The sequence below is a fragment of the Malus domestica genome, chromosome 14 (assembly GCF_042453785.1).
Source record: "Malus domestica chromosome 14, GDT2T_hap1".
In the NCBI taxonomy this organism is placed as follows: domain Eukaryota; kingdom Viridiplantae; phylum Streptophyta; class Magnoliopsida; order Rosales; family Rosaceae; genus Malus; species Malus domestica.
The window spans coordinates 16361652-16379641 of record NC_091674.1 but is presented as its reverse complement, the minus strand read 5'-3'; the positions used below and the strand labels follow the sequence as shown (position 1 = coordinate 16379641).

Sequence of the window (17990 nt, the reverse complement as noted above, 5' to 3'; positions counted from 1 at the left end):
TTTGAAGGGGTTTTTGTTAAAATATGAAAAACCTCAAGAGGCGATTAGCGTAAATAACTCTAGCCAAAGACATATTTTCAGGCAAACTTGTTACAATAAGACCTATAAAAACACATGGGTTTGGGGAAAGGATCTCTCGAATATTGGGTAGCTGTTGTTGAACCAGGTAGTTACTTTATGAAATGAGCGGAGTAGCAGAAAATATAGCTAGAAGGGCTATTTCAATAGCAGCATCTAAAATGCCTATACGAACTCAATTCATTCTTTCTGAACAAGAATGTAGAAGCAAATGACAAATTCATGTCCATTTTTAGAAGAAATTATGGGGTGGAAAGTTTGGGAGAAATTTTGGGGTGGGGAGAGGGCATCTCATTCTCACCCATCTGCTCAAAGACATGAAAACATCTCACTATGGTCTATTCCTCATAGTTTTAATATTGGAGAAATTAGGTTCTCATCCTTCCTTTTGCTACTCCTTTGATCAAAACCTTATTCCTTTTCATTTTTTGACCAAGGTCCTTGGTATTAATAACATCATTAATTATTTCAATAATAAAATATTTTTTATTTCTAAATATATTCACTTAATGTTAAAAATGTTACAATTAGTATATTTAATATTTATGGCTAAATTTTTTATCATATATTTTTATATTTAGTTTGTACCATTTTTTAATTTATCTTTTTTTAATTTGTACCAATTTTCTTTTCAGTTTTAATTTGTACTCATATATTAATTTTTTTTGTGCCCATATTTTATAAAGTTTTATTTGTATTTGTACCCATATTTTTTATTTATTTAATTTGTACCCATTTTTTATTTTGCTAAATGTACCCATGCTAATTATATGTACCATTCATGTAATTTTTTTCAAATTTTTAATCTTAAAATGTACTCATTATTAAATATACCAATTTGTTATATGTAAAATGTGCCTTTTTCTATATAAAATATATTCAATTTTTTTCTAATCCATTTTTAAACTTATATGGGTACATTCTTTTTTATTTGATTTGAGAATGTATCCATGTTAAGTTTAATCGAAGAAATTTACTCATTTTATTTAGCCTAATGTCTTTTTTTTTTCTTTTTTTTTTGTGATTTTGAAGAATGTACCCATGTTTTGATACACTAATTTGTTGGTTAATTTTTTTATGAATGTACCCATGTTTATACACACACACACAATAATATATTTATATTTTAATATTTTTAATCCCACAAATTATGGTTTTTTTATTTAAAATCTCATTAATACAAACAACTATAAATTTCAATTTTTAATTTTTAAAAAATATAGTAACGTACATAGAAATAAATTATCACATTAATTTCAGGGACTTGGATCAAAAATTGAAAACCAACAAGGTTTTAGTCAAATAATATTCATAGTTAGGGACCGCATCCAAAGTCTCCCTTTAATATTTAACACATGATATGATGAGACACTAAGTGACAGTGAATTCATTTCATGTCGTTACTCTTCATCCAACCTTTTTTACTCTAATTCAATGTCACCAAACAACTATTTTATCAGGGCGTCCAGAAAACTTCTCACTCTGGTCTGTTCATCATAGTTTTAATATTTGACACATGATATTGATGGGACGTTAAGTGACAGTGAATTCGTTTCATGTCGTTACTCTTCATCCAGTTGTACCTCTCACTCTGGTCTATTCATCATAGTTTTAATATTTGACACATGATATTGATGGGACGTTAAGTGACAGTGAATTCGTTTCATGTCGTCACTCTTCATCTAGCCTTTTTTAGTCTAATATAATGTTACTAAACAACTATTTTATCTGGGTGTCCAGAAGAAAGAATTTCCCAAGTCAAAATTAGGTAACGATAGACTCAAGTTCAATGGAATTTGGATCCTCGTCGAATCCTTTTTTTGAGGATCTTGGGGGTCAGTAAATCGTGTCCATTTATCGTACATCGTGCGGTCAGAAATCATTTTAATTTTTTTTATTAAAATTAAAACAAACAGTACCTGACAAAAATTGATCACATGATATACGATGAACGGACACGATTCTCGGATCTCCAGGATCCTCACAAAGAGAATTCGGAGAGGATCCTGTTGGAGTTCAATGAATCTAGAAGGCTTTTTAGTCAAAATGGTCTCTGAAATGCATAACACATAACTTTGGTCCCTGAGAATTAAAATCAATAGAAGTGGTCCCTGAAATTGTCCACCACCCATTATTTTGGTATTTCCGTTAAAAAACTTCGTTAAGTTGAGGGTATAACACATAACTTTGGTCTCTGAGATTTACATAACACATAATTTTAGTCCATGAGATTTGCATAACACATAATTTTGGTCCCTGAGATTGTCCACCATCCATCAACCACTTAACGGAATTTTTTAATGGAATGACCAAAATAATAGATGGTGGATAATTTCAAAGACCATTTCTATTAATTTTAATTTTAAATTTAAAGAACTAAAATGATGTGTTATGAAAATCTCAGAATCATTTTGGCTAAAAAGCCAACCTAAAATTCGCTCGACTATGATGGGATGGGGCTTGTACGAAGAGATGACTACAGTAGGGTTAAAATTCAACTTTTGTGTTGCTTAGTAGACTTTGTTGCTTTCACTTCTTGTCTCTATTTATTATTTTTTGACAATTGGGGGCCTTTGGGAAATATGAATCCAATCCATAGATTAATCATGAGTGCACTGACCTTAGCACCTTCAAACTCTTGAGGATTTGGAAATTTGATTGGAGTACTTATCTAGGATTAAAAATATATCCAAGGTTGAATGATTAGACATTGAGGTCCTAAGGGTGAAATCCATCATCTCTTTAATTATGCATTTTAACCCTTTTTATCAATTCTTCTTTACAAATTAGCATGACCCTAAGGTGCATGAATACCTACCAAATGTTGACATAAATCTTTCTACAATTCTCATCACGATTAATGTAACAACTCAAGTATAAAAGTAGTTGTCTCATCACTCGATTCAGCGTAAGTTATTTTTTTCTTTTATGGTGGACTTATGATGTCAGCATAGACCTATGCTCCCGATACCTTTAAAATGTGTAATATACATAAATACATAAGGGGGCAAATCCGTGGCATCATATTTTTTACACAAGATTTGACACAAATATTAGACCATTAGATTAGCTCACTTTTATTTAAAAAATACATTGCTTAGATATTATATGGTGCTCTGGTTATTCTTCAAGTTTCGCAACCCTTGATGAGAAGGAAACTTGTTACACGCCTATATTGAATAGGGAAATCATGTATGGCTGAACACCACTGTGAGAAAAGAAGAAAAATTCTTACCGCCGCTGCCTCCGCCACCAAGTAAAGGGGTTTTGGGTTTGGGTTTGTTTCTTAAAATTGAAAATAAATACTAGGCTGCAACTCTACGACGACCACACCACATCTGGTAATTCTTAACAACAAAATTAGGTGGACTAGTACAATTAAATAGTAACAAGTCCTTGAAGAATTTCAACACAAGTCATAAGCAAAGAGAGAATTCCAAACCAAAAAATGTATGAGATCGAGCAGACCGTTAAAGGAAAAAAAAAGAGAGAATTAAACATGGAAATTGTTATTGGCACTCTTAAAAAGTATAGGGATCTAAAATACATATACATACATATATATATGTATATGTATTTTTTTTTGTATAATAATAATGAGAAAGCAAGGAAAAAGTATAGGGATCCAAAAATAAAGGAACTTAGCAAGTGGCTATTTACCGCAACAATGGAGAGAGTGTTGCCCTTGCACTACGGCGTAGGTTCGAACCTCGTCAATCTCTAATCTAACAAATCTATCATGTGAAGAAAAAAAAAAATTTAAAGGACCTTGTTAGTGAAATAAATTGTCTTCTCTGGGTTGTCAAATTTGGAATGGACTCAGGAATTACAGGAAACATCAATAATAGTAACGTTCGGAAAGCCATTGACGTTGACGCCGACTACAATCAGGCCATGGCTGAAAGAGAGACGGGAGGGGACGAGGGAGTTTGGAGAAAGCGGCAGCATGCTCAATTCGATCAGGCCATGGCTGGAAGTAAGTTTCTAAAAGACGTTAGGCGCTAATCAGACGGCGAGTTGGTGCTTAAGGACTAATTGGGATAGTCGCGCCTAGTGCCTAGACGAGGCCTAAACGCGGTGGTTGCAAAGTCAAATTATGATACAGACGTTTTAATGGGGGCTCTCAGGTCTTGCCTTGTTGGTATGAGTGTTGTCAAATATTAATGGACCACTGCAAAAACATTACACTTTCACCTGTTCTTTTCTGTCTACTGCTGCAAGCATTCTTTGTCGTAATTTCTTACAAATTCTATAATTATTTTGCACATTGCCAATTGTATTTATAATGACCTCAAGCATACAACTTATGTCGTAAGAAAACACTGTCTAAATCGTTAAATCTTAAAATTTATACAAACATGTATGTCATACGAACCTTGTCTAATCTTCGTACTCGAATGGCGAACAATCGACTTCTAAAAATTTCAATGTCATTCTTATGTGCAATGTTATCCATTCTCTGTGCAAGCAATAACAAACTGGTATGGGTTCAACGCTTGAATACTACACACGTTTTAGCTGTTAGAACTTAAATCTTCGATTTTTAATCTCAATCATTCATTTTTTTTTGTACCACTCAATGCTACGTACCATTGAAGCAAACTTGTTAACAATAATAGTGCTTCTTTCTGTCTAAAACTATTTGGTTCTATATCAAACTGATTTCTAAGCCTCCTTGAGTTGATCAAACTGTGCTGAAGGAAATGCTGCCTTAAAACTCCAAGCTACAGGTCAGGTTTCTTAGGTACAGAATCACATATAAATAAATTCTTGAAGAAAATTATGCATTTAACACAAGTCCTTAATTCCTTTCACTAGAATATGACGACGACTACTACCAGCAGGAAAACAAAATCCTCAGAGTCATGGTTCTTACACCGTCAATCTACAGATCCTTTCAACGTTATGCAATTGTACAATGACAGGATTCGAGAGATCACTAAGAACGCGAGATACATCAACTTCTGGCAATTCTGTGAAGTGCTTGCTTGATTGTGCCCGTTGATGCAATACTCGTCCCCCTGAACTGCAAATTAAGAAGAAAACGATGGTTAGTTATTTGCAGTAGGCCTCCAGGAACCCGAGTGTATCACATGATGGTGAATTGTTCCCTTAAACCACTGAAAAATGTAATGATAGACCATATTCTTCATGTAACTAAAATTTCATACCCTGGATTTAATGGTCAGGGAAAGAATCCCATCTGCGGTGGATGATTGAACTGAGTGAGTATCTAAATGAAGCCGGCTTGTGGTATCCATGATCTCTAGCAACACTCCTTCCCTCCAAGGAAACTTCATCTCTATTAGAACATCCTTGTTGGTCATATTCACTGTAATATTGTCACTTGAACTGTTCTTCGATACAATGTGATTGATTTCTGGTTCTGTTTCATCCATGTCACTGGCCTTCCTCTTATAAACTATGGGCTTCTTCCCGTTGCTAATTTTGGTGTTGCAACAGTTATCAGATGTTCTTTCAACTGTATCTTGGAGTTTCCTCTTGATTTTTGCTTCTGAATCTGTTGGTTCCCGTAACGATTCCAACTCTTCAACCCTTTTCTCAAGATCTTTCAAATACTCAATTGCATCATCTAATATGGATACTTTGTCCTCCTGTGTAAACAAAGTCGAAAAACAAATTACTTTGCATTTGATGTCAGTAAACAAAATCTTAAATGGAGTTTTACCTACCTTGCTAACTGAGGGAACCATTGATTTCAAAATGCAAAATCTTTCATTCAGTTTTTCCCTTCGCCTCCTCTCAGATAATGCATGGTTCGTACCAATTTCATCGGCCTCTGGTCTCCAAACTCCATTTACATTGCTTTTATCTGCTGGGGACACTAGCACACAATCAACATGCATCTGAGGAACTTCAAACAAAATCTTCTTCAGTAGTTTTTGTGGTGTTCCACTTCTTTGTGTCCAACATTTTACAAACCACCCTCTCTTCCAACTGGCAAAGCTGGATTCCTGATGAGAATTCCGGAAGTGTGGCCCTAAAACCAATTGGTGTGAGCTCTTTAAAAGGGCAGAAAGAACACTTTGATACTGCAAGTCATTGCCTTGAGTTTCCGAAGAGGTCATTTTTGTGTTATTGCACTCTTTAAGTTCATGCGGACAGTGATCATTTACCTTCTCAGTCTTAGGACCGAAGAGGACCTTTTCTGGGTACACCAAAGTCTGAGATATACAATCACTGGAATCCATGGAATGATGCACAAAATTACTTATCTCGTCGTCCATAAACTGCCAGCTTTGCACTTGAGAGGCTCCCCTGTTCATCCCTTCAGCGATGAATGAATCATCAACTGGTTGATTCGGACGACCCAAACAATTTGAACTGTCATCGGGTGAAGTCACATCCATTTCTTGGCATCCTACAACAGGAATGAATTTGGTGTCAACCACATCATCATCAAGCACGGCGCAGGCAAGATCATTGTCGTTTCTTGTGCTTCCTGCACTAGGATTGGTTCTCTTGGAAGCTATTATTGGATACGGAGCCTCCAAGAAAGATGTTTTAACATGCTGAATGAGACTAGGGTCCTCCAGAACCTACAAAAAGAATGCAAAAATATGCAGTGGATCAGAATTCGGAAACAATATGTAATTCTAATTGAATATACCTGAGGCAGGATTCTAAAGCAATAATACCTACCAGCTCAGTCACACCGATCTCGATCACTCCTCCCAAAAAAGGAAAGCATACAACAGTCTGGAAAGCAAACAAGAAAAACATGCTTAGATTAAGAAATCAGCTTTGTGCATTCATTCTGCCCAATATAATTGTATAATCTGCAGAAAACATTTTTTGACAATTCCGAATCTGCTGTCTGAAACTGTGGCGACATATACCAGAAAATTTATCTTATGCTTGTATCCGTACCTGAATGGATGCGCTCTGCGGGTGACAGGTACAAATCCAGGCATCGAAAGAAAACCAAACAGAAAACAGATGTTTTAGTTCTTCATTCTGAGCAAACTAGTCAAGTAACTTGAACCAGAAACCAATCATGATACTTATATAAATGAAGAAACAGAAAGCTACCTTTGCTAGTAGTGAACGAGAAAACACTTTACTATCCGCATAGTGAGCATTGCATAGCCAGGTAGGTTTACCATTTGCTAATGTTCTTCCAGGCAACCTGAAAAAGTTTAGGGAAGAGCATTGTAAGTTATAAGAACTATGAAGACATGAATACAACAACAACAACAACAAAGCCTTTTCCCACTAAGTGGGGTCGGCTATATGAAGACATGAATGTAGAACAAAATATATTCTGTCTTTTACAAAATACAGTGCTTATTGTGTAGCCAAATCGAAATCTCTTTTCAAGCTTCAAATTCTAAAGTTCGCAATTGACGCTATGGTTGATCAATGAATATAATATCAGAATTGCCCTAAGATTCTATTTGAGTACAGAAGAATTGTGAAGAATAAAGTTACCCTTGGCCAATGTTGAAGACGAACGACATACAAACTAGGTAATACCACTCAGTATCAGCGAGATCTTCGGGTGATAATGATGCTGAAGGCCTTCTAGCCTGCGGACTTGCTTCACCCGCTGAGAGGGACTCATAAAGTTCTCTCAGTTGCTCACTCCTTTGCAAACCCATTTGGTCAGCATTGAGTTCTATGGCTTGAACTGTTTTTCTGGTCTTTATATCTCCATTGTAGTACCCATCACCCCACTCTAACACCCTACAAAGTTAAACATTGCAATTCGTAATGCAGATAAGATAAGGACAATGCCATAATATTTTAAGAGATTTATATATCAGAGAGTGAATGGATTAGCCTTAATCTGAAGGGTTTAGTCTAATTATTTAATCAACGTCAATTTTATTTGAGGAAGTTTCAAATCCTGCTGATAATGCAGAAGAACAGGAGTTCTTTGAACTGAGAATAACAAAACCAAGACAACAAAAAGATGGGGGGAAAAGTTGCAGAAAATTAGAAATTCAAAACACAAACACACCCAACAACAACAAACAACAAAGATTTTCTGGGAAATTTTGTACAAAAATTAGAACTTTTTTTTTCCTTCTGGAGGCCAAAATACATACATAGTATTAGTTCAACTAACCCAAGTTGAAAATAAGGTGAAAAATCAGTACCCTGGTTGCCTGGCTGAAATGGACCAGAAGATTCCATAGCTCCACTGGATGCTTCTCACAGCAAGCGCAAGCTGTTTTCTCAGGTTCTCTGGCACCGCCATATCCAAAGCTTTAAACTTTGAGTCTTTGACTTTGGAAATTGAAACAAAAGCCACTCAATCACCACCAGATATAGATAAAATCTTCCTTTGATTTACTCACTTCCGAGCAGCAGAACCCAAATCTCGGTTTCTACTCTTTTGTCAAAAAACTTCCCCAGAAAACTCAGAAGACCTGCTGTTTTTAGCTCAAATACAGGCTGCTATTTCTCAAACACCAAAAACCCAGATGGGGTTTGACTCTCAGAGGCAGCAGCATGATCTTACTGAAGCAGAAACAGCCTCCAAGATTGGAAATTTCAGAGAAAATTTGGTTCTAAAATGGTAGTCCGTAGAGGAAAGAGAAGCAGGTAATGCTTAGTATTATCAAAAATACAAAAAAAAAAAAAAAACCTAGTTAATAGAAAGTAAAGGCCATCACTTGGACCTGTAGTGAATGAGTTTCCCTTTTTGAACAGAATCACAACACTCACTTTCATGAAATTACACAAAAAACACAAAAGGAAAGCAAACAATATCTTAGCTCTTTTTTTTTTTTTTTCTACTGTAAAAAGAGCTACAAGCTAACTGTTATAGAAAACCAGCAATAAGAGGTGGGGGCAGCAGGAGCAGCAGCAGCAACACCGTGAAGCTTTTAACACCAACACAAAATTAATAGGTTAATAAAACCCAACAATTAATGATCTGGGTTTTTTTTATCACCGCCAAAACTGAAATATTTTGGGCCTACAAACACAAAACAAAGAGCCAAAACACCAACTTTCCCAATCTGTGCTATCTTTTTTCACCACAAAAAAAACTCAAAATCCAAACTTGTCAAAACTGGGAAAACGGGTAGGAAATGATTGCCCCAGTTTCCCCTGCATTGCTTACTCTCATGGATTTTATGAGCAAAACCCAAAAGAGCACAGATTGATGATGGGATGGCAAGAGAGAGGGATTCTGTTGGGAATTCTATTTGACCCAAATTACATGGAAATGCAGAGAGAGAGGGAGACAGAAAAGAGACGCAGTAGTTTGGTACAGCAAGCACTGGTCACATGAACAAGTGCACAATCGCTGTTAGCAGGCGTCGTATGTGCTTAATGGTGGGATTTGGTGAGGAATTATAAACAAAAAACCAAGACTAATTATTGTCTCCCTTGCCTTGCTTTTTTTTCTTTTTAGTTTTTATTTAGTTCTTTTTCTTTTTTTATTTTGTTTTAGACCATCTCCAATCCTTGGGCTAAAAGCCAAATTTTTTAGCCCGGAAAATTTAGCTTTTAGCCCAGAAACATCTTTTCTGCTCCAACTCTTCTACCCTAAAATTTTAGCCCGGAATTATTAAAAAATGAAATTAGCCTAAATTTTTTTCTTAAATCAATTTTTTTTTTTAAAATAAATATGTAGATTATTGTAAATTAATTTTATGAACATTTTAATCTAAAAAAATTTAAATTCCGATAAACATTTCGCATTTAGCCCGGGGGGAAAGCTGGGGGGTATTTGGCCCAGAAATAGTATTTGGCATTTAGCCTAACATTTTAGCATGGGTTGGAGAGTGTTTGGGGGGGGGTAATTTGGCTTTTAGCCCAGAGTTGGAGATGGTCTCAATGTCAAAATCTATTTTTATCTGTTCAAAATCTATTTTTATGGAGACGCACGATACCTATTATTTGAGTGCAATTCTTGTCTAGTAGTTACGATTGAGGTATTTTCGATGTCGTAATCATATAAAGATTACTTTTAAAAGAGTAAGAGTAAACTGTCGTTTGGCTCCTTCAACTATTATTACAGTTATAATTGACTCAATGAACTATTTTTTTAGTAACTTTCTGAAATATTTAAAATCAGCCAATTCACTGTTAGATTTGATGAAATTTTATCCTCTTCTCCATCAAATACCGGCACGACTTACCCTCAATAGTGAATCACATGTGTTAGGGCTAAAAAAAGAATTTCACCATGGAGCCCAATTCTATTTTGAAGCCTAATCGTTGTGTGTTTGTTGCAAACCAAGCTTAAGTTCACGCATAAAGTGCAAAACGAAGGGCGTGCATTCACAATCATACCACGCCAACAAACACAAATAATTTATAGTTTGGACATTCAAAAAATCATGCTAAGACCATAGGAATCACGCATATTGATTAAGCTATGTTGTAGTACTATTATATTAATACTTTTATTCATACCACACCAAGCACACGACATGCTTAAGTAGGCCTAAGCCATGTAATGGGCTTGCCAAATAGGTTGCAGTGTGGATGGTTACGAAGTTCACTGGGCCCACATGGAATTAAAGTGTGAAGGTTTTGAACTGCTAGGGAGCACCAAAAATCCAAGCATATAACTTTAATTTCACGTGGGAAGGCTGTGAAAAAAAGCCATTACCCTTTGCCTTACAAACCAACAAAACACTCCAGGAACCAACCTAAAACTTAATAAGTTGACTATTATCACGTTTTGACCTAGAGAACTCACACCTCACTTTAATGTGCAAAAGGAAAGAGCTAAACACAAATTTCCTGTAACAGATAACAATAGAACATGTGTACAAAGTAAATTTGTAGGGTTACAATCTTTGTTTACAAGTTTCCTCTAATTCGATCTCCAAAAAATATGTTGATGTGTAGGTTATCGATCCAAGGGTTGCAATGACTCGATCTTAGATGAACAGTTACCGCGAGGTTTTGGCTCTTGGCGATTTGAAGGATCGGCACAGGTAGTAATGCTTGATGATTCTTCAAAGGTTTGATGAGGAACACAAAGAACTTTCTGAATTCTTCTAAGTGTTTTGGGGATTTGGGTGCTTGAGCTTTTGGCTATGTCTGGGTTCTTGAATGATTTCTGGATCTCTTTCATTTGCCTTGGGGTCTTGTATTTATAGACTTTCTGAGCCTTGCCTACGGATGGATTTGGACTTGATTTTTTGTTTGGTTCGTGATTTATTTCCAACAATCAATCAATAAATCAATTATTTAATTTAAATAAATCAAATAATCAATCTTGCCCAATTTGACATTTCTATTTGCTTTAATTTAAATTAATTAATTTGTTTAATCTAAATTAAAATCAAATATTAATTTCCGCCAATTGTTGACATGTATCTTTGATGACTTGTCTGGTCTCGATGAGTCGTATGCCATGTAAGCCCCTTGCATGCCATGTAGGCCCTCGCATGCCAAAATTTAATGTGTTTGGTGATAATTTCCATGCCAAAATTCAAACAGGTTTGGTTTCGAAGCCTGGGTATTAGAGTAGATACGGGTAATCGTTTGCCACTGATGTCTTGGTTGGAGAATATTTCCATGTTTTTCCCTTCAAACGGGTTTGAATTTTGCTTGATGCTGCTATGGTCTATTTGGAAGCATATGAATGATGTGATTTGGAATGGTATATCGTTACAACCGTATGAAGTGGTGATTCGAACAGAGGGTTGGATGCACGAGTTCCACCAATGGGATAAGACGGGGGGACAGAAGGTTGGTATAGTGGTTCAGAAGTGGAACAAACCAGGCGAGGGTTAGCTCAAATGTAATTTTGATGGGGCTTGGAGTCAGAATAGGCATCGGTGAGGTTTCAGAGTTGTAATAAAAAAACCATGGAGGGAATTTTGTGGCGGCTGCTGTAGGTCCTTTTGAGAAACTGTCATCTGCTGTCCACGTGGAGTTATTGGCTGCATAGCAGGCAGTGCTCTCGGTTACAAGATTGTCAAATTATATTTGAAGGGGATGCGAGTTTGGTGATGGCTGCTATGAAGGGGCAGGGGGACGATTCTTCCCTTCTTGGACCAATTGTCAACGACTTGAGAAGTTTTCTTGTAGGAATGCCGCACTCGAAGATCAGCCATGTTCAACGGGAAGGAAATGGGGTGGCGCATCGTCTTGCTAGGATGGGTCTTAGTAGCTTTCAGGAGGTAGTGTGGTTTGAGGAACCTCCGGACTTGATTCAGGATATATTAGTTGAGAAGGGATTGTAATTGTTTCTTTTCTTCATGTTGATTGTTCATTTGAGGATAGGTTTCAGTTTGTGAAGGCGCTCTTTTCCTTAGACCTAGTTGAAAGCCTCAACAAGGTTTTTATCGAGGCCAGTGAGCACACTACCCTCAGTATGTACATATTCTTTGTTTGCTTAATGGATATCGTACTTTGCTTCAAAAAAAAAAATTTATGTTCATCGAATTTGCATGTCTACATTACTATTCTAAGCTCACACAAGAAAATGAGGGAGAAAACAAAAAAGAACGTGGACAAAGATGGTGTAGGAAAAGAAGAATCAAGGGTAGTCTGTTTAAGTGAATGATTTGAGACCTGAGCAGTGGGTAAGAGAATTAAAGTGAATAGATTGTGTTATCATAGATGAACTCTAGATGGGTGTATTTGTACCGTGGGAGAGGGATCTTTTTAGGATAAAATCCTAGTTCTAAGCTGGGAGGATATTTAGTAAGTAGGAGTTGTGATTACTTGAGGCGCATGCTTAACCCTAGATTGTAGGGACTCCAAGAATTATAGGATCTAATTGTGTCTGTATCCGGATCAGATCGAATGCCTTGGAGAACAAGCATGGTTATCCAGTGGAGTCGCTAAGACTCCGCCTATTGCCCTAGAGTATAGTGATGGTGGCGCCCTACTCTGTCTGATACAACTTCGCCTAGAGTTGGTGAGTCCATGATCGGACTTCTGAAATTACATAATTTGAATCAGCCTTACTCTACGTCGTGCTCCTGCCACGTGTCACCACCAGAAAACATGCACCGTCGTGGGCCATCATTTTACTCGCCGCCCTAGTTCCGCAAGTAGACATCATACTCACCGGAGCCAAAGCCAAACCCATGCGCTGATGTGGTAGGAATTTAAAGGGCTTAATAGGATATACCTTCTCTGGTAAGAAATGCCATCAAACTTAACGGAACAGTGATCATTGCCGTTAAGTTTAATGGTGACGGCAGCCTTTCGCTATCGACCGTCGCCGAAAATTGGAAAAACCCCAGAAAATGGTTAAAGGGGTCTTTTGAGCTTGAATTCAACCAAAAACCATACAAATTTCACAAAAATTAGTCCCATAAGGTTTCGAGACTTACCCAAAACTAATTTAGAAGGAGGAGAGGTCGAATCCACCTCGAAATTGGGAGCAAAGTGCATGCATGTCAAATCTTAGTGATCCTCAACTAAAATTCACATGCAAAAGAATATCTAAGTACCTGAGATTGGTTAAAGTTGAGCACAAGCTCTAGAATTCACAAACTAGCTGGAGTTTGCTCAGAGAAGATGACTGAAAAATGTGCTTATACACCGAGAAACATGCAGAGATTTAGAATACGAAAATTGGGCTTAAACCTCACCAATTTCAGTTCCCAACGAATGATTAACAAAATGAAGGCACTATAGACCCAAACTGACCTCAAACTCGATGACATTCTCGCCAGAATTCAAAGTCGAAGCTGGACATGCATATCCATAATATAATATGGCTGAAAACACGGATTCAAGCTTAAATCCAACACAACATTCATTTCTAGCACCAATATAAGCCCAGAAATTGAAGAGGAAGAAAAAATCTCACCTGAGACAGCGAATTAGAGCTCGAAGCTCTTGGGTCCCATGGTAGGTCACTGCCTAGTGCTCCGATGGCACATGCATGGGCATAGATATGTTCCTCTCATCCCAAGGATTAAGGTTTCATGATTTTGGAATCCGATTTACTTCAATTTCGAAGAGTAAGAATGACGAGAGCTCTCGGAGCTCTAGAGAGAGAGTGAGAGACTTGAGAGTTAAAGAGAGAGATAGGGGTTCGCATGAATGAGGATAGAGAGACAGACGGAGTGGGTATAATCCCACTTAAAATAGTTTTAAGTGAAATTATGATTTTGCCCCTACATATATTTTAATTCACAAATAGGCCCTCGAGATCTTGATTCGTAAATTATTTTTTACGTTAAAATAAAGTACCAGAACATAACTATGAAACTTAAGAAAGTATAAAGTTAATAACCTCGTGTCGTGGCTCGAAAATTTATTAGGGCACCCACTCAAGGGCAAAATGGTATTTCACATGTCTCAAGAATAAAATATAATATTTTACAGAATAGGTTGTAACATCGTTGTTCAAAGCTTAACTCATCTGCTTCTAAAGAAATACAAGACTAGAAAGTTTTTTCACTCTATACTCTATGAAAGGAGCTTAACTAATTAAACTGAAGCTTCAAATGTGACTACTAATGAAAGAACTAGAACAGTCTAAAAATGTCATGTGCCCGAACTCCTCCCTTGTAAAAGTGACAAGGGACGAACTGTGTTCCTAAGAGTTTAGAATGACGTTTTTTGAAATAAGTAGACATTGTTGTCAATTACTTAATTAACAAAATTGCAGGCCCTTTTAAGAAAAATAAATACATAGACAGTTTCAAATATTATTCAATTATTAATGGTGTCCATGTACATATAAACTTGTAATAAAAATTCATGTTCACGATTTGATTCCTTGACATTACGTACTCGTTGATGGTGTACGGACGAGAGCCTCATGGAATCATGTTCCATGTGTATTTACCTGCGAAGGGGACAACAACATAATACAATTTTTTGTCACCTAAACGTTGTCCTTGGTCTGTCTTCACGTTTTGCCTTTCTTATGTAAACTAATGAGCTTTTAACATCAATATTGTTTATCAATATTGCTTCACAACTTACAAAGTTGAAACTGACAAGTATATATGCCCGTTATTAGAGCTGTTGCTGCCGAGGCAACATAACAAAACTCAAACTCCTCTTTAGACCTAGCAATGCTTATAGAGGATTTAGTCCATTAAGAGCATTCCCAATGAGGGATTTTATATAGGGTTAAAAAAGTGGTGGATATAGTTCAATTTAGAGTTCCAAATATTCTTTGGGGCTCTAAAAAAGAATCTCTCTCAATGAGAGCCTATATATCTTTCGGACTCTATATGGGGCTATATATTTTATTTATGTAGTAATTTGATTACGCGGTAAATTTATTTTTGTCTTAACTTTTCTTAACTTGATTTTTGGACATGTTATCTTAAATTTTAATTTATGAACTTTTTAACCTTAAAAAATTCAAATTATGATAAAGTTAGATTTCATCACTTATGCACTATTGTAGGCTCTCCTATCTCAATCTCGTCCATTGTTTTGTTTCTATGAAATCAAACAAGAAAGATTTCATTTCATAACAACTATTTGATCTGATTATATTATATCAATCTCATCCATTGATTTATTTCTTTGATTGACACATTCTCCGAAGTCAAACAAGATTTTCATTTCGTAACAACAATTGGATTGGATCATCTTATCACAATTTTGTTATGTTATTTGTTTATATTTTCGGTTTAGGTCACTAAACTACCAATGTTAAATTTCATCACTTTTATATGAAATTTTCAATCAAGAAAATTGAACACAAAGCACTATGGTTTTTTCTAATCAATCACACAAAAAATAGTCATTGTTTGTATATGTTTTCTTAATCAAACAAATGGTTGAAAAAAAAACCTTGAAATCCTAAACGGTTGAAAAATAAACCCATAAAATCATGTTTTGGAATTAAAAATGAGGCTCACCCATTTCTAAACTAAAAAACAAACAAAAAACCAAGATTGGGCCCCCAATTTGGTGTGGGTCCCCCTACTTGTTGGGGCTAGATGTAGCATAATTTTTTGCTACCCAAAGATTGAAGTTGCTAGCTCATATGGTGGATGTAATTGAAATTGGTATCATGTGGAATAACCTGTAATTTAAAATCTATATACGTGCTTGTCTGACTAGTCAGCAACACTCATTAACTAAGATCAAATATGTTATTTTACTCTAACAACGGAAGTAGTCAATTCAAGGCTCAGTTTACTGAAGTGTTCCTAGTTAACTAAGATCCAGTTCAGTGCATATTATAACTTTGACAATCTTAGTTGTATGAACTTATCTATTTGACAATAATGATGAACATATATCACAAACAAAGAGTAAGATAAGTAAACTTGAAAGGCGATAAACTGTACGAGATGTTTTTGGCCGGAAAAACCCACCTCTAGGTTAAAAAAACTTGGAACTCACCACTAAGTCCAATCCATTAGGTAAACAAAGGTTCACACAAAGAGCACACAAACTCAATTCCTAGATCCCTATCTATGGAGCAGCTTTACCTTTGTGCAACATTGCCTTACATAAGATGAACTCATTTGGTCTTCACGAAATGGCAGCTCATCTTGAGCTCTTCACCTTATGGCACCGATATCAACTTATGGAAATTATGTTATGATGAAGTTGATGCAATCGACCAATTAGATTCTCCAGTCTAACAGTTGAAGGAATAATCTAACTTGAATCCAAAAACTTGGTCTAAAACGAATTTAAAGCTTAAAACCAGACCAAGAAATTTATACAAAACCTTAAAACAATTCAACCCTAATATACAATGATTAGGTGTTTAATGTATGGACTTGGTTTTGTAGCTAGGATTCCATAAATGAAGAAGAGGCAAGCTCAAAGCTTTAAAGGCACTCTCTCTCTAAAATAAATTATGAACCCCCAAAGACAAAATGAAACCCTAGGGAACAAATATGCCTGAGTAAATTTGATTTTTCATCAGCCAACTTGTTCTAAGGACACTTGTCGATTGCAAAAGAAATCTACACATATCAATGGTCAGAAACTGACTACCATCAGAAAGGTGTCAGTCAGCCTATGTGTGCTGTCTTAATCTGTGTGCCTAAACAACTAGAAGTCACCGCACAAAACTAACTAGACAATTAACTTAGACAGAATGCAACATAAATAGAAAATATGAGATGAACATCCATGAACAAACATTTGACGTGAGGTGAGCCATGTCCTTGAATGTTTAAACCCAGTAGCAGCATCCCATAATTAGATAATGTAGTCTAGAACTAAATTGAGCATGTGGTACACAAATACAATATTTGATAAGGAAAGTCAAACACTTGAAACTAGACTTTACAATCTCCCTGTTTGGCTTTCTTTGACAAAATACCTCAAGCCTAGAACTAATTTCACTCCACCTCACTCAAGAGAATAGCCAAGGAATGAATCATGCATATGAACAACTCTTGACAAGAACAAGTGAAATTTATCAAGAGTAAAAAAAAGGCTTGCAAGATATGAAACACAACGAAAATCCCCCCCCCCCCCCATTTTGTCATGGAAAGACAAAGACAAGGTGGAAAAACGCATAGAATAGTTAAATTTGTTGCAAAAACATAGGACACAAACAACAAGAACACATCGGATAAAGAATTTGTAATATATCATATGGATAAGCCCAAGCAAGGTGTAGCAACAATAAGACTAGCAACAAGTAAGCACAAAAAGATGCATGCGTTGTGATTTAACTCCCCCATAAATGATGCTTTTCATGAAAACACACTCCCCCATAATCCTAAATCATGACTTTATTTTACTGACGAGGGATAGTGACTTAACAGAAAACCGAAGATGTTCATTGAAACATAAATTTGGGCACAGGCATAGACAAATGTACCAAAACAACTGAAGGCAACTCATTAAAATGATAAAGATCAAGATAACACTTGAATCTTTGCACCAATAAACTACAGCTACAGAACAAGCCATGAAAAGGATAAGAAAAAACAGTTTGAATATCGATGCTCCGAATTGATAAGACAAGTGTTTGACAAAATAATATGCAATGCAATTCTCAAGAGATAACTTTT

At 36.0% G+C, this 17990-nt stretch overlaps 1 protein-coding gene across 2 annotated transcripts; it reads right to left on the bottom strand.

The window, feature by feature from the left end:
* Positions 1 to 4814: 4814 nt before the first annotated feature.
* LOC103454760 (transcription factor EGL1-like) lies at positions 4815 to 9382 on the bottom strand. Of its 2 annotated transcripts, XM_070812006.1 has the most exons (9): positions 8202 to 9382; positions 7531 to 7785; positions 7132 to 7228; positions 6970 to 6984; positions 6742 to 6798; positions 5996 to 6638; positions 5772 to 5911; positions 5250 to 5693; positions 4815 to 5104 (listed from the first exon to the last, which is right to left on the bottom strand). In XM_070812006.1, exons 1-9 carry the CDS (start codon positions 8300 to 8302, stop codon positions 5036 to 5038), a joined length of 1821 nt encoding a protein of 606 aa, XP_070668107.1. In that variant the 5' UTR covers positions 8303 to 9382; the 3' UTR covers positions 4815 to 5035. The 2 variants fall into 2 exon arrangements, with proteins under 2 accessions (XP_070668107.1, XP_008392582.1); XM_008394360.4 differs by having other exon boundaries at positions 5772 to 6638.
* Positions 9383 to 17990: the final 8608 nt, after the last annotated feature.

What these genes read in the sequence shown, in the direction of transcription:
- LOC103454760 (XM_008394360.4), bottom strand. Translation starts at nt 8,302, where the DNA reads ATGGCGGTGCCAGAGAACCTGAGAAAACAGCTTGCGCTTGCTGTGAGA. An exon ending in ATTTCAGCCAGGCAACCAGG is followed by an intron (nt 7,786 to 8,201) that starts GTACTGATTTTT and finishes TTAACTTTGTAG; the next exon opens with GGTGTTAGAGTGGGGTGATG. An exon ending in CCCTGACCATTAAATCCAGG is followed by an intron (nt 5,105 to 5,249) that starts GTATGAAATTTT and finishes CTTAATTTGCAG; the next exon opens with TTCAGGGGGACGAGTATTGC.